General features: G+C 51.2%; 1 protein-coding gene across 1 annotated transcript in view; it reads right to left on the reverse strand.

Annotated features, from left to right (window-relative positions):
* The window catches only part of BCL3 (BCL3 transcription coactivator), a 250,161-nt gene that overhangs the window by 11,081 nt on the left and 221,368 nt on the right, over positions 1–17,712 (reverse strand). Inside the window, exons 5-8 of the mRNA XM_085615490.1 lie at positions 11,437–11,525; positions 10,406–10,483; positions 1,270–1,437; positions 64–208 (exon numbers count right to left, since the gene is read on the reverse strand). Of these exons, the coding sequence (XP_085471616.1) occupies positions 64–208; positions 1,270–1,437; positions 10,406–10,483; positions 11,437–11,525 (480 nt within the window). The remainder of the gene's footprint in view (positions 1–63; positions 209–1,269; positions 1,438–10,405; positions 10,484–11,436; positions 11,526–17,712) is intronic.

The raw sequence follows: 17,712 nt of genomic DNA on the forward strand, positions 1-17,712 counted from the left end.
CGGTATGAGATATGGGTCCAATGGGCAGCGTTAGAACTCCTCAAAGAGAAGGAGAATTCTCACCATTGTGTACCAACTGATTGGAGGGCGAACTGGCGCAGCTGCTGCCTGGAGAAGGCATCTCATTGGCAATCTCTGCTGCAGCTTTTGCTGTGCTGCACTGATGCGACAGTGGCCGTGACGCCTTCCCGCGTAGGATATCAGTCACCTAGGGATAAAGGAGAAGGTTGAGGAGGGAGACAGAGATGAAGTCAGAGAAGAAAGTTAAAATGGAGAGAGGAGGATGGATGGTAATTGGGGAATACACATAGGCAAGAAGGTGTAGTAGGATAGAGAGGTAGAGGCGGGGAAAGGGAAGATAGTTTATGAGGACAACAAGATGTAGTAGGATAGAGTCAGAGGCTGATAGAGAGAACTTGGTCTGTGTGGGGACAAGAGATGAATGAAAAGATATTGAGAGGCTGAGAAAAAGCAACAGAGGACAAGAAGCGAGAAGAAGAAGGGGTGATAGAGGTAAAGAGTGAGTTCAGGATATAAACACATTGAGTCCTGAGATAAAAGAGAGAGATGAGAAAGCAAAGGAGTTTGAGGAAAATTTAAAGTGATTAGACTTTACTAAAAGAGAGGGGATATGGAAGAGGGAATTTCATTTATGTATTCACTGATTGTTGACTTCTTTTGAGCAGTATGCCAATCACAGGCAACCTTGGCGTGGCAATGGAGAAGCAGGGATGTGGGTGGGACTCAGTAGATAGCACATTCATTGCCCCTAAATCCGCTTCTCCAGCTACACTCTACACTATACCCACAAACCCATCCTTGCCCACATGCGTGATATCCTGTCCCTGATCTCATACCTCCTCAGTGGTCCTTCAGCTCAAGAACCTGCGATTCACTGACATGTGTGCTCTCAGGATTCTCCCACAAACCACCTGGGCAATGGCAGGGCCCCTCTATCTGCTCATCCTGAGTAGGATCTCTACCCTTATACTCTGGACCCCACAGGGATCTTGCAACCACCCCACTGTTTTTCTGAGCCAGTTCTCCTACTCATGGATCTTGCTCTTGTCTTGGTGTTGCACATCATCAGAGAAGTGTTGTGGTGCCAGTCTCTTCACTCCCTTCCTGTCACTTATTATGCCCCATATGCCCCAGCCGGCTCCCCCAAGGATCCTGAGGGACCTCTGCCACCATCCTGACCTCTGGACATTTTATTCCTGCCCCATTTTATCTCCCCATCCTAGATTCTCAAAATGATCCTGCACAAACCTTTTTGTTCCTGGCCACCATCAGTGCAGTGTCGTTGTGGTAGTTCTTAATGCTGCTGTCGGCTCCATTCTTCACCAGCACTCGCACAATGTCGAGCAGCCCTCGGCCACTGGCAGAATGCAGGGCTGTGTTCCCTGAGTATGTTTGTGAGTTCACATTAGCTCCATTCTGTAAAATGGTCAACACAGGAGAGTTAGTGCTGCTGACAGTGTGCAACCAACACTAAGGTTCTGCCTAGAGAGAGCTTTTGTGTCATGATACTGCACACAACTCCAGCCCGATACCTAGGCCAATACACTCATCAACTTTACACACACACACACACACGCACACAGACACACACACACTCGCACGCACGCACCCACGCACGCGCGCACGCACACACACACACACACATCCCTCATTTACAGACCCCTCCTATTCCCACAGATGTGCTTCTTCCTCTTAGGCCATGGGCATGACCATGGAATATTTTTTCAACTAGAAGAAAATATTTTGAAGAGGATACGCATCTTCAGCCTTGAAAGGTAGGTTAAAGGATAGGTGTTCAAAAATAGCCTTATCAGTTAATGTCGAAGCGTTGAGGGTATCTTAGTGGAGCCTGGAAGTCGATGCAGCGGTCTAACAGCGGGATGTTAGCAACTGCCCTGTAGCTGACTTCTAGAGCATGTGCTGTCTTCTTATCTGCTTCTTGGTAAGTAAATAAGGTGTTACTGGCAGTGTATTTCAGAACTGTAGATAGCTCCGGCAATATTGCCTCCATATGTTTTTATCTATAATAGACAATTTCTGTGCAGCAGTTTGATGTTATGTTAACAGTTCAATGGTGGCCCCACCACACTATAACGTACACATATACCACGATGCATCACAACAGCCACCTAAGACCAAGATGTAACAATATGTCTGTCATAAGTGAGCTTAAATCAATATGGCCATCACAGAACTGCATGAATCAATGTGGGCAACACAGATCAAGGCAAGTCAATATGGCCACCATAACCTAACTTGAATCAATATAGCCATCATAAACCAGATAGAATCAATATGACCATGATAGAGCAAAGCACATCAATTTGGCCTTCATAAACCAGGTCCCATTAATATGGTCATTGTAGGAGAGTAGGATCTGCTTCACATGGGTACCCCCACTTTTTGCTGGTGTTTCACTGTTTTCGACCTTCGTCTGGCTGTGGCCCTGCTAATCAGGACCACAGCCTAGCTGCTTCCTCTCTAAAATGATTATCATGTACATTAGGTACATCACTAATAGGATTCTGGAGTGCCTTATAAGTCCCTAGTATATGGTATACTGTGTACCCAGGGCATAGGTACCTCAGAGGCCTACCAGGGCTGCAGCATGTATTATGCCACCCCTGGGAAGCACTCAAAAATGACACCACAGGTCTGCTACTGCAGCCTGGGTAAGGTGGTGCATGCACCCCTTACTGTGGTATAGGCTACCTATATCACTACAATTGCAAAAACAAATATAAAGCCTATAGGGCACTCCTATGGCAGGCCTTAACAATCCTGAAGGCAGAGTGCTTAGTTTTTATGTGAGAGGGTGCCCCTGCCTGAGCAGAGCCCCTGTGCAGCGTTCTGAGTTCCTCCTCTGATGCTGTTTGTGGTGCAGCCTGACTATATACTCTTAAGTGCATTATAATCTTGCGGTATATGCTAACTTTGGACTGGCTGTACGGAAACATGTCGTGTTTGGTGTCAAACACTTTGGAATACTACCCCCCCCTCCCCGCCAGTTCTGGTGGCGGGGGTAGCATTCCACCCTTCTAGAGGAAGAGACATGTACCCACTGGTCTACCCGGTAAGGACTTTCTAGAGCCCTGGCATCAAAAATGGATGCCACTGCCACAGACATGTGTCTGGCCTCCTGCTGCTGACCGAAACTCCAGCAGGGGAGGCCTGGACAATAGGTTTCCTGTCCCAGGGAGGTGTAACCACCTCCCCAGACAGGCAGATGTATATTGGGGCTGGGCGGGAGCATTCTCTGGTGCTTTGAAGTCCTGCACTGGGGGCACACTTGGTGTCCCTGTGCATACTCCAGTTCAAACCGGTTGCAGGGGCTAACTGCCCCTGCTCTGGCGCGAAACTGGACAAATGAAATGGGTGTAACAACCCCTCTTTCCAAACCCTCCCATAGGTGGGTCCGCAGAGTATGTTCAACCTCCTATCTTAGTATAAGTATAGGAACCCAGTCCTTGAGACTTCAGATTACCCTGGATGAAACTCTGCAACATATATCCTGGACCTTCGACTTTCTATTTCAACTAGGAAACTGAAGAAATCTCTCTTGGGCTCAAGGAGTGACTCCCCTGCTTGGCAGGCACCAGAGAAGCAAATGTCCGGTCTGCAACTCTGAAGCACCTGACGGACGCCGAAGTCTTTGCATCACCAGAGGTGGATTTCCAGACTTCCCCGAGGCTACCCTGAGTCCACAGCAAAGCTGAGGCCCGTGGCTATCGTGGGTGATGTGGAACCAAGATCCCTGGACACCATGAACTTTTGCTGGTACATCATCTTCCGGGTCTTCCTCGAAGTTGTACTTTGGGCTCCCAGTAGCCCCAGCCTTGGGCACCTTCTGCACCGAAGATCTCTGGCCTCCACTCGACGAGTGACCCATGGGCCAGTTTCCAGTGCGACTGCTCGAGGCTCCTTTGCGAGCGCTAGCCCGTTGGATAGTGGGTTCCCACGAAGGCAACTCCTTTTCTGGTTGGGCTTTCCTGGTTGCTCCAGACGTGCCCTGACTTACCATCGCTGGGTGAGTCCCCCAGACTTCGCTGGTCTGCACCAACGTCTTTCTTCTATTTCCACTTGACTTGCTGTTACCAAGGCTTGTTGGGTCTATTCTGGTCGCCGACACGGCAGCACTCGACAGACTTCGTGGGACAGCTCGAATCCAGCTCCTGGTCATCGTCGACGCCTCCTGGACCTTGTGGCTGAAGAGTCAAGACACCTGTCAACTCACCTGAAGCACCCGACATCTGTGGGCATTGGACTATTGTGTCCCTGGTCACTGGCAAGTGACCCAGACTCTGTCCCCTCTGCTTTCAGGTTCCTTCCATCCTCGATCCAGGCTTGGAAATCTTCGGACACTTCTCCTCTTCACGGCAGCAGCACTTCTTTGCCAGCTTCCATTGAAAACAACGCCGCAACCCGACACCAAAAGACACCTATGCACCCGGCTTCCCTGGGTGAGGTAACTCGAGTGCTCCGGTGCTCCCGTAGGTGTTGGCCCTAGACACCTCTAAGTCCAAAAGGGTTTGCTTGTAGTCATCCTCTAAGTGTCCTTAACTTGTAATTTTCCAACCGCGACTTTCCCCATAGATGTCAACGGCGATTTGCGCCTGTGTTCTAACACTGCACGCGTCCCCCGTGGGTCCCCTAAGTCACTACCTTGGGTGGTTCTTTGGGGTCCAAACGCTTCTAAAGGCTCTAGGCCTTGTGTCTAGTGCAGTCGTGGTCCTTATACCACTTTATTGGTATATGGTTAGGTACGCCCCTAGGGCCCAAAAGTGTATTTGTGCTTTTACTGTTGAATACTGTCTTGTAACTTAAGTACTTCGAACTCCAGCCTCATAAAGAGACTAGAGGGGTGTGTTTTTTCTTAAATACATATATTTTGAATATATACCTGGTGTGGTTGTCCTTTCATTTGGTCATTCAAGAGTTCATAGACTGGTAAAACAAGCTGCTTTACATTCCTTCAAGACTTAGCCTTAAGGCTGCTCTCCATAGCTACCACTAGGATATCTTTCAATAAAGGTTGTCTTTAACTTATCACCATAAGGGGTTGTTTGGACTGGTACAAGGTGCCCACTTTCATTAGTGGACAGCATATACCAGGCCAACTTCTCACAGTCATCAAAGACCACGATTCATCACTATGGCGATCACAGACCAGGTCACATCATGATGGCCTTCAAAGACCAAGAAGAATCAATGTGACTATGAAAGGCAATGAAGGATCAATATGGCTGTAGATCAGGAGAAAAAAAGATGGCCATGAAGCACCTAGAAGAAGCAACATGGGTGCCATAGACCAGGAGGAATGAAGATGAGGACCAAGATGAATCAATATGGCCATCATAGTCCAGGAGAAATGAAGATGGACATTAAGGACCAAGAAGAATGAATATGGTAATCATAGACCAGGAGGAATGAAGATGAGGAACAAAAAGAATCCATATGGCCGTCATAGTCCAGGAGGAATGAAGATGACCATGAAGGATCAAGAAGAATCAATATGGGCATCATTGACCAGGAGGAATGAAGATGAGGACCAAGAAGAATCAATATGGGCGCCATAGACCAGGAGGAATGAAGATGGCCATGAAGGATCAAGAAGAATCAATATGGGCATCATAGACCAGGAGGAATGAAGATGGCCATGAAGGATCAAGAAGAATCAATATGCCAATGTAAGACCAAGATAAATCAAGGTGCCATCATAGAACAGCAGGAATCAAAGATGGATCACAGAAGCTTGACTCCAGTCTGAAGGGAAGAGATGACGTGACTGGGCTCATTATTCGATAATCAGATCTGATTTTATTAAATACCAGAGGGAGTTTGAACATTAGAATCTAGGTTTTGGTCCCATTTACGATCATTCAATTTTAAATCATCCAAAACTGGACGGTCAGAAAAAGGATAGGATGAAAGTAGGACACTTTGTGATGACTGAGTGCCATGATGAGTCGAGCATCATCCCCATAAGAATGAAATGATACCCAGGGTCGGTGGAAGGTGATGGAGCTACATGACATATATTGAAAAGATGAGGAGATCTACATGGCCTTTGGGAACACCACAGGTAACAGCCCGGCACCCACAGGACACTCCATGGAGGGGAGTCCTGCACCCGCAGTACACGCCACGTAGTGCAGCCCAGCACACACAGGACTCTCAATGGAGGGTAGTTTGGCACCCACAGTACATGCCACAGAGGGAGCCTGGCACCCACAGTACACTCCACGGAGGGTAGCCCGGCACCCACAGTACACTCCACGGAGGGCAGCCTGGCACCCACAGGACCCATCCACGGAAGGCAGCCCGGCACCCGCAGGACACTCCACGGAGGGCAGCCCGCCACCCACAGGACACTCCACGGAAGGCAGCCTGGCACCCACAGGACCCATCCATGGAAGGCAGCCCGGCACCCACAGGACACTCCACGGAAGGCAGCCCGGCACCCACAGGACACTCCACGGAGGGCAGCCCGCCACCCACAGGACACTCCATGGAGGGTAGTCCAGCAGCCACAGAACACGCCACGGAGGGAGCCTGGCACCCACAGTACACTCCACAGAGGGCAGCCTGGAGCCCACAGAACACTCCATGGAGGTAGCCCGGCACCAACAGTACACACCATGGAGGGCAGCCAGGCACCCACAGTACACTCCACGGAGGGCAGTCTGGAACCCACAGGACACTCCATGGAGGGTAGCCTGGCACCCACAGTACACGCCATGGAGGGTAGTGTGGCACCCACAGTACATGCCACGGAGGGAGCCTGGCATCCACAGGACACTCCATGGGGGGTAGCCTGGCACCCACGGGACACTCCATGGAGAGCAGCCTGGCACCCATAGTACACTCCACGGTGGCCAGCCTGACACCCCGGGCACACTCCACGGTGGGCAGCCTGGCACCCACGGCACACTCCACGGAGGGCAGCACATTGCTGGGGGCACTAACTAGGGGCTGACACTGCATAAGTCACTGGATAAGAGTGTCTGAGGTGAATGGTGGTCGAGCCTGGACTAAAAGGGGCATCGACGGGAGACGGGTGAGTTCAGGAAGGAATCTTTCGGATCCCAGCACCTTTGAAAGTGATCAACATTTAGAAGGATCCAGCGGTGGATGGTGCAAGAGGTGAAACTTTAACCCAGCTCTGTCAGAAGGACATCAGTGACCTCAAACCCAACTTGAAACTCAGGAGTGATTCCTCCGTTCACCCTGCAATATGTGCACAGTGAAAAACTCGGTGCAAAAAAGTGTAACCCCGAATGTTCACTTTGGGCACCATTCAAAATCCAAATATAAACCTGGAAGGGACCGTCGTTCTCAGACCACAGGACTGTGCTCTTTGAGGAGGCAGAGAAATCATACACTAATTATTCACAGATAGAACAAGCCTTTGCAATGCAATCGTCTCGCCTTTGTGACCTTATATGTATTTAGCTATGCAGCACCTTAGCCTGGGTGCTGAATCATCTACTGTTCTTTAACATGGAGGGAAAGTAAGCACCAAACTATGTGACACGCCAGGTGTGGGAACACATGGAGAGAAATGTTGCCTTTCAGCGGGGAATAGTTTAGTCCAAAGCTCTGTTTTTAATATAAAATCAGGGCCTTCAGTGGTCATAACACTGAAAATACAAGATTTGAAAAAATATTATTGTCTACAGGGGCTTGAGACAGACAATTTCTATGGACTAAAGAAATTCTGGTATTTTACTGACCTCTGCTGATCGTTTTCTTTCAAGACAGTTAAATAGAGGCAGTTGAACAGAAAAATAGTCCCTAAGCGGAAGCAGACAAGTTCAAGGGCTGATCTCCAGAGCACACAAAGTACATACACATATAAGAGGTCTTGAATGCTCGACCTAAAAAGTTCATTTGAACTCATATGAAATGTTCACTCGTTATCTGAGCTGAGCCACTGGAGGCCCAAACACCAGGGGATATACGTGCATTCTGTGCTTGGCTCTATATGCGTGGGGGCAGAGCGGTCACGTGAAAAGAAGCTCCTCTCACACAGCCTGCCACACTCTCACCTCACACTCTCCTCTCACACAGCCTGCCACACTCTCACCTCACACGGCCTCCACTTACACAACCTCACCTCACACTCTCACCTGACACAGCCTCCCACTATCTCACCTCCCACTCTCACCTCACACTCTCCCCTCACATGGCATCCACTTACACAGCCTCACCTCACACTCTCCCCTCACACACCTTCCCACTATCTTACTTCACACTCTCACCTCACATAGCCTCCACGTACACAGCTTCACCTCACACTCTCACCTCACACGGCCTCCACTTACACAGCTTCACCTCACACACCATCCCTGCTCTCCTCACACAGCCTCTCTCACACAGCCTCACCTTACATACCCTCCCCATACAAAGGATTACCTTACACCCCCCCTCTTCTTACACAGCCTCACTTTACACACACTCCCCTTCTCCTTACACAGCCTCACCTCACACAGCCTCACCTTACACACCCTCCCCCTCTCCTCACACAGTCTCATGTTACACCCCCTCCCCCTTTCCTCACCCAGCCACACCCTACACCCCTCCCCCTCTCCTTGAGCAGCCTCTCACACAGCCTCACCTTACACACCCTCCCCCCTCTCCTCACACAGGCTCACCCTACATACCCTCCTCGTCTCCTCACAGAGCCTCACCTTACACACATCCCCTCTCCTCACACAGCTTCACCTTGCATACCCTCACCCTCTCCTCACACAGGCTCACCTTACACACCCTCACCCTCTCCTCACACGCACCTCTCCTGATACAGCCTCACCTTACACACCCTCCCCCTCTCCTCACACAGCCTCACCTCACACACCCTCCCCATCTCCTCACACAGTCTCACCTTACACCCCCCTCTCCTCAGACAGGTTCACCATACATACCCTCCCCCATCCTCACACAGCCTCACCTAACACAACCTCCCCCACTCCTCACACAGCCTCACCTTACACACCCTCCCCCTCTCCTCACACAGTCTCACCTTACACACCCCCTTTCCTCAGACAGGTTCACCATACACACCCTCCCCCATCCTCACACAGCCTCACCCTACACACCCTCCCCCACTCCTCACACAGCCTCACCTTACACACCCCTGCTCCTCAGACAGGTTCACCGTACATACCCTCCCCCTCTCCTTACAGAGCCTCACCTCACCTCACCTCACCCAGCCTCACCCTCTCTTTACCAAGCCTCACCTTATAAACCCTCCCCTCTCCTTACTTAGACTCGCCTCACCCAGCCTCATCTTACAAACCCTCCCCCTCTCCTCCCATAGGCTCACCTTATACACCCTCCATGTCTCCTTACACAGCCTCACCTCACCCAGCCTCACCTTACACACCCTCCCACTCTCCTCGCAAAGCCTCACCTTACACACCCTCCCCCTCTCCTCACACAGCCTCACCTTACACACCCTCCCCCTCTCCTTACCCAGCCTCACCTCACCCCACCTCACCTTACACATCCTCCCCCTCTCCTCAAACAGGCACACCTTACATTCCCTCCTCCTCTCCTCACACAGCCTCACCTTACACACCAACCCCCTCTCCTCACACAGCCTCACCTTACACACCGTCCCCCTCTCCTCACACAGCATCACCTTACATACCCTCATCCTCTCCTCACACAGGATCACCTTACACCCCCATCGCCCTCTACTTACACAGCCTCACCTTACACGCCCTCCCCTCTCCTTACCCAGCCTCACATCACCCCACCTCACCTTACACACCCTCCCCCTCACCTCACCCAGCCTCACCTTACACACCGTCCCCCTCTCCTCACACAGCATCACCTTACATACCCTCACCCTCTCCTCAGACAGCCTCACCTTACACACACTCCCCCTCTCCTCGCACAGCCTCACCTTACACACCCACCCCCTCTCCTCACACAGCCTCACCTTACACACCCTCCCCCTCTCCTTACCCAGCCTCACCTCACCCCACCTCACCTTACACCCTTCCCCTCTCCTCAAACAGGCTCACCTTACATACCCTTCTCCTCTCCTCACACAGCCTCACCTTACACTCTCACCTTACTTAGCCTCCACTTACACAGACTCTATGTAGAGAAACTAACCTTACACAGCTTCTCCTTGTACAAACTAGCCTAGCACAACCGTTCCTACACAGCGTCCCCTTACACAGCCTCCCTTACTCAGTCTGTCCTTACACAGCCTCTCTTTACAGACCCTACACTCAGACCGTCTGACCTTACTTAGCATCCTCTTACATGGCCTCACATAACACCTCATTCACACACTCACCTTACAGAACCTCCACCTGCACACTCACCTCACAGTGACTCACCTTACACAGCCTGCCTTACACATACTCACCCTAATGAGCAGGGCCACCATGTCCATGGAGCTGTTCTCCACCGCGTGGGTCAGCGGAGAGCGTCCACTCTTAATGTCCTGAGAGAGGAGAAGAGAAGAGGGTGAAAAGGGTAGAATGGTAGTCTGCAAGGAATGAGATACTCCTGCTGGGGTAAATTACTACGCATTTACCTAGCAGTAATCCTACAGATGCACTACCATGTCATCAGTTCTACTAACACACAGGGCGACTGTAGACAGTATGTTATAATACAAAACAGTCACAGCATTACAAGTCCTCGGTTGCAGAAACACACGCAGCCATGACTGCAAGCCCCCGGCTTCAGTAACACACGCAGCCATAACTGCAAGCCCCCAGCTGGAGTACCACACGCAGCCATGACTGCAAGCCCCCGGCTTCAGTAAAACACGCAGCCATGACTGCAAGCCCCCGGCTGCAGTAACACACGCAGCCATAACTGCAAGCCCCCGGCTTCAGTAACACACGCAGCCATGACTGCAAGCCCCCGGCTGCAGTAACACACGCAGCCATGACTGCAAGCCCCCGGCTGCAGTAACACACGCAGCCATGACTGCAAGTCCCCGGCTTCAGTAACACACGCAGCCATGACTGCAAGTCCCCGGCTTCAGTAACACACGCAGCCATGACTGCAAGTCCCCGGCTTCAGTAACACATACAGCCATGACTGCAAGTCCCCGGCTGCAGCAACACATGCAGCCATAAGTTCAAGCCCTCATTTGCAGTAACACACAGCCATGACTGCCGGCTCTCGGCTGCAGTAACACACACAGCCATGACTGCAAGCCCCCAGCTGTAGTAACACACACACAGCCATAAGTGCAAGCCCTCAGCTGCAGTAACACACAGCCATAAGTGCAAGCCCTCTGCTGCATCTCAGAGATGTGACCGCAAGCCAGCTGTGTTACAGCTGAGGTGCACGAGGATCAGTCACTGCTGTATTACACACGGTGCAAGGCTGCATTACTTGTCTGCACTACGGCTCCCCAGCATGACCTCTCTCTGTACTCACCACAGCATCGATGTCCGCCCCCTGGTGCAGCAGAAACAGGACGAGGTCTGGGTCCGAGGCCTCCACCGCCACGTGTAGAGGGGTGAACCCTGAAAACGTCACAAGAGAAGGGTATTGTCAGTGAGGATGTCGTCACATGTGACACTCAGACATTCGTGCGTTACTGTAGTGACCTTCTGGTCACGGGTCTAGTGTTTGCTGTGCCAGCCACTCCCCGAGGGCTGGCTTACACCCCACCCCACACCCATCCAACACAGGAATCACAGGACATGTGACCCTGGCAATAAAAGCCCTTGGCCAGTTCTACTAACTAGATTCCCGTGTCTGTGTTGTGATTCATACTGCATCGGGTTCTAGGGTCCCACTACATTAACTACACCAAGGCCTGCAACTCCAGCGCAGGGGTCAGAAGAGCCCCAGGCCTGGAGTGTCCGGGATCCTCCTAGGCCCGAAGGGGCCCAGAGGCTCGCCCTCTCCTGTGGCTGCATTTGGGGTCAGGCTTCTTTCCCTCACATCCGCTGCCTCGCCAGATGCTCTTTTCTCACTCCAGAGGTGACCAACCACCCTAAGGCTTGAACCACTACAGAGGCTAAGCACTCCTCTCATCCCAGAACTGATCACCCACCCTCGGGACAGGAGTTGGCCTAACGGCTAGGGTGCTCGACCTCGGACCTGGGGAACTGGGTTCGAGTGTCGGTAATGATGCTGAACATTCTGTGATTCCGGGCAAATCACTTAATCTCCCTGTGCCTAACAAAGAATGAATGTGTGTTCTCATGTAACGTAACTGGTGCTATGTAAAGCGCTATGATACCTGATTGGAAACCCGGAGGTAGCCCCCCCACCCTAGCACTTCAGTCACTACAGAAATTGAGCTATCCTCTGATCCTAGAGGTGCCCACCCACCCTAGGGCTTCAGTTACTACAGAGATTGAGCTATCCTCTGATCCTAGAGGTGACCACCCACCCCAGGGCTTCAGTTACTACAGAGATTGAGCTATCCTCTGATCCTAGAGGTGACCACCCACCCTAGGGCTGCAGTTACTACAGAGATTGAGCTATCCTCTGATCCTAGAGGTGACCACCCACCCTAGGGCTTCAGTCACTACAGAGATTGAGCTATCCTCTGATCCTAGAGGTGACCACCCACCCCAGGGCTTCAGTTACTACAGAGATTGAGCTATCCTCTGATCCTAGAGGTGACCACCCACCCTAGGGCTGCAGTTACTACAGAGATTGAGCTATCCTCTGATCCTAGAGGTGACCACCCACCCTAGGGCTTCAGTTACTACAGAGATTGAGCTATCCTCTGATCCTAGAGGTGACTACCCACCCTAGGGCTGCAGTTACTACAGAGATTGAGCTATCCTCTGATCCTAGAGGTGACCACCCACCCCAGGGCTTCAGTTACTACAGAGTGCTCCTCTCGTTCTGAGGTGACCACCCACCCCAGGGCTTCAGTTACTACAGAGTGCTCCTCTCGTTCTGAGGTTACCACCCACCCTAGAGCTGCTATCACCACAGAAACTGAGTGCATCATTTTTTCAAAGTGACGCATCCCTGGGCAAAAACTGTGTTGCATCACATTTCATAGCGCCATCCTTACGACAACATGGATGCTCCGTATTTACTATATGACGCTCCATGGTGCAAGGATTTTCAGATACATCAGGAATTCTGACATATCTGGTGGTCTCAAAAACAACGCATTGCTGGAGCATGTCAGAAAACTGCTGCAACTCTAGCAATGTGTCATTACCCATGGGTGAGTCCCGTGTGAAAACACATGCGTCAATCCTTACGCCTGCTTGAATTAGACGTAAGGATTTTGATGCAGTCAAGACGTAGAAGTGGCGTAGTGACATCTCATAGATGTCACGGCGCCATGTCTACGAGGCTCTTTTACAGGGGAACGCCCACCCTGCATTCGTTGTACCTGATGCAGGTAGAATGTAGAGCAGTGGTTTAGAAAGTGACACCTCTGCCCAGATGCGTCACTTTGCAAATAGGGCGCTGTGGGGCGCATTGTTTACCTCACCGCAGCGTCACTGAAAAGCCACGCAACGGTGGCACAAGCCCTTTATAAATAAAGTCCTGAGTTCTCATCACATCTCAGAAATGACCACCTACCCTAGGGTTGTAGTCACTACAGAGACTGAGCTCTCCTCTGTTAATGGAGCTGACCACCCACCATAGGGCTAAAGTCAATACAGAGACTGAGCGCTCCTCTCATCCAAGAGCTGACCATCCACCATAGGGCTACGGACACTACAGAGACTGAGATGTCCAATCATAATGTAGATGACCATTCACACTAGGGCTCCAGTCACTACAGAGACTAAGCTCTCCTATCATCCTTGAGATGACCACCCACCTTAGGGATGCAGTCACTACAGAGACTGAGCTCTCTTCTCTTCCCATAGATGACCACCCGCCATAGGGCTGACATTAATACAGAGACTGTGTGCTCCTCTCATCCCAGAAATGACCACCCACCCTAGGGCTACAGTCACTGCAGAGACTGAGCGCTCCTCTCATGCCAGAGCTGACCACCCACCCTAGGGATGCAGTCACTACAGAGATAGAGCTCTCTTATCTTCCCATAGATGACCACCTACCATAGGACTGACATTAATACAGAGTCTGTGCGCTCCTCTCATCCCAGAACTGACCACCCACCCTAGCGCTACGGTCACTACAGAGACTGAGTTCCCCTCTCAGCCTTAAGATGACCACTGTGAGAAGTTGGCCTGATATATGCTGTCCACTAATTATGATGGGCACCTTGTATCAGTCCAAACAACCCCTTATGGTGATAGGTTAAAGACAACCTTTATTGAAAGCTATCCTAATGGTAGCTATGGAGAGCAGCCTTCAGGCTAAGTCTTGAAGGAATGTAAAGCAGCTTGTTTTACCAGTCCATAATCTCTTGAATGATCAAATGAAAGGACAACCACACCAGGTATATATTCAAAATATATGAATTTAAGATAAAACACACCCCTCTAATCTCTGTATGAGACTAGAGTTCGAAGTACTTAAGTTACAAGTCAGTAGTCAACGGTAAAAGCAAAAATACACGTTTGGGCACTAGGGGCGTGCCAAACCATATACCAATAAAGTGGTATAAGAACCACGACTGAACTAGACACAAGGCCTAGAGCCTGTAGAAGTGCTTGGACCACAAGGAACCACCCAAGGGAGTGACACAGGGGACCCACGGGGGACGCGTGCAGTGTGAGAACACAGCCGCGAATCGCTGTTAACTTCTATGGGGAAAGTCGTGGTTGGAAATTAAGAGTTTAAGGACACTGTGAGAAGTTGGCCTGGTATATGATGCTCACTAGTTAAAGTGATCACCTTGTACCATGCCAAGCAACCCTTATGGTGTGGTTGTAAGTCAACCTTTTCGGACTAGCTGCCCTAGTGGTAGCGTAGGCTAAGCAGTCTTTGAGGCTAAACTCGTGAAGCGTGTTAAGCCAGCTGTTTTACCAAATGCAACCCCCTTTTATACCAATGAAAGGACACCACACAGATATATATTCAAAATATATATGTATTTATTTCTCAAAGTAACCCCTAGTCTCTTTATGAGCACAGGAGCAAAAATCGTCAAACAAGATTACAGTAGAATACACAGAAGTTGCACTTTATATGGATAGGCCCTGGTGGCCACTCGAACCATATACTAAAATAGTGGTATAAGTACCACAAACAGAAAAGGGAAAAGGCCTAGGGCCTCTAGAATCGCTGGGCCTACAAGGAGCTAACTTCAGTTAGTGACCAGGAGGTCCACGGGTGGCGTGTGCAGAGCAAATAGTCACACGCGTGCTCCCATAGGTTTCAATGGGTGCGTAAAAAGTACAAAGTTACTGCAAAGAGGATCTTCCGGATGGACTAGGAACTCAAGATTTGGAACACAGGCACTAGAGATGTAATACTACACTTGGGCACAGGTGTGCCAGCTTTACCTCACCCACAGGAAGCGGGTGCATAGGCCTCGAAGTGCGTCGGGTTTCGTCTATCTGTTCCGTGGAGCTTGAAGACAAAGATGCTGCAGGCGGTCGGTCTGGGAGAGATGCAGTGGATCCAAGAGTGGATCGGAGATGTTGAAGACCTGTAAGCAGAGGGGACAGTGTTCACAGTCACTAGCCAGTGACCAGCGTGGCACCAGGTGGGTACCAGGCAATGTCGGGTGCAAACAGGAAGAAAGGTGTAGCTTGTCTCTGCAGCCACGTGGTCCCTGGAGGTCGACGACGTCCAGGAGTCGGTTCACGAGCTGTCCCACGCAGGCTCTCGCTGTCGGCGGTGTCGGCGACTTGATCGAAGCAAACAAGCCTTGGCAAAAGCAATTGTTGTAGGAGATGAAATAAGCTGATGGTTCTGACCAGCAAGGTCAGAAGGACTGCTCCTTTGGAGGGGAGCAAGGGCCAGTCTGGAGCAACCAGACCAGCGGTGTATTTCTTGAAGTTCGTCGCCAAGATGGCTACTAGCCAGCGGGCCAGCAACCGGTTAGGCGCGTCGAGTGGCAAAATGCAGAAGGGCCCCACGCAGATCGTGGAGATGCTGGAGGGCTCACCTTTGGTGCAGATGCTGCTCGGGTGTTGGGCTTCTCAGATCCCAAAGCACAACTTGGAGGGAGCCTCGGTTGTTGCACTTGTCAGCTTGTTGTAGTCGTTCCAAGATGGCTGGCTCCACGTGTCTTGGTGCCTCCACGGGTCTCCTCTTTTCAGGGACTGTGGATCGGGCGGTGAGAGGTCTGGAGGTCCAGGTCTTGTCAGTCTCTGGGCTCGGGCTCCGGCGGGAGGCGGCGGCAAAGCAGACGTTGATTCGCTGGATGGTGCTTGCGTTAGCAAGGTGGTCACTCCCTGACCACAGGGGAGATTGGCTTCAGTCCTCTGTGCAGCAGAGCGTCGAAGTTCCCGTCTTCTTCTTAGTGTTAAGTTGATTCCAGGATGTCTGAAGTCTTAGGACACAGCTCCTACCTTTAAGCGGATTCTAGGGGCCGGACTACCTGCTAGGTCCCTCCCTATGGGTGGGACCAGGAAGGGGGGTGGTTACACCCCCAATCCTTTGTCCAGCTCGCCCCAGGCCCGGGACTGGTGTGCCCCAGGACCGGTTTGAACTGGCATATGCACCGAGGCTCCTTGTGAGCCACAGGCATGTCTGGTTTCTTTCAAGCCCTACCTGACCAATACACAAAATCCTGTCTGGGGTGGTGCACGCACCTCCCCTGGCAGGAAACCCTTTGTCCACACCTCCCAAGCTGGAAGGACTCCCAGCAGCAGGAGGGCAGACTTGTGTCTGTGGTGGCAGCATCCATTTTGTGGAGCTGAGGCTATGTCTGATTTTACCCGGGTTTCAGGTACTGTACATGTCGTGTCCCTCTAGAAGGGTGGAATGCTAACCCCGTCGCCAGAATTGGCGAGGGGTTAGTATTCCAATTCGTATGACACCTTACTCGACATGTTTTGATAAAGCCAAACCAAAGTTAGCATTTAACCGCGAGGTTCATAATGCACTTAAGAGTATATGGTATGACGATATCTGGAAACAGTAGAAGGAAGTTGTTCCGACCACTGCAGACAGGCTCAGCTCATGCCAGAGCACCATCTCACATGGAACCAAGCACTCTGCCTTCAGGATTGTTAAGGCCTGCCATAGGAGTGACTTATAGGTTACCAGGTGTCCCATTTAAGGTTAGGTATAGGTATACTACACCTAAGTAAGAGGTGATTACACCAACTTACCCCAGCTGAGTGATCAGCCAGTTGTGTCAGATTGTTAGGCCAAGCCTGGGGTGGCATAATACATGCTTCAGCCCTTGGCAGGCCTTGGGTACACCAATGCCCTGGGTACCTAGTGTACACTGGTACAGGGGCTGACAGGGTGATCCAACCAATTGGGTATGTACCTAGGGTACATGGAGTCCATTTTAAAGAGAGAACAGCCAGGCTGAGATCCTGAATAGCAGGATCTCAGGCCAACTAAGTCGAAAAACCAGCTAGACACTAGGCAAAAATTTGGGGGTGACCATAGTCAGATATCCACCTTCCTACAGACACTTAGAGGTGTCTAGGGCCAACACTCACGGGAGCACCGAAGTACTCGAGTTACCTCACCCAGGGAAGCCGGGTGCATAGGTGTCAAATGGTGTCGGGCGCAATGAAAGCTGCTCAGGAAGTGCTGCTGCCGTGAGGAGATGTGTTCGGAGAGATCCAAGCCTGGATATAGGATGGAAGGAACCTGAAAGCAGAGGGGACAGAGTCTGGGTCA

The sequence above is a fragment of the Triturus cristatus genome, chromosome 7 (genome assembly GCF_964204655.1).
Source record: "Triturus cristatus chromosome 7, aTriCri1.1, whole genome shotgun sequence".
NCBI lineage: Eukaryota > Metazoa > Chordata > Amphibia > Caudata > Salamandridae > Triturus > Triturus cristatus.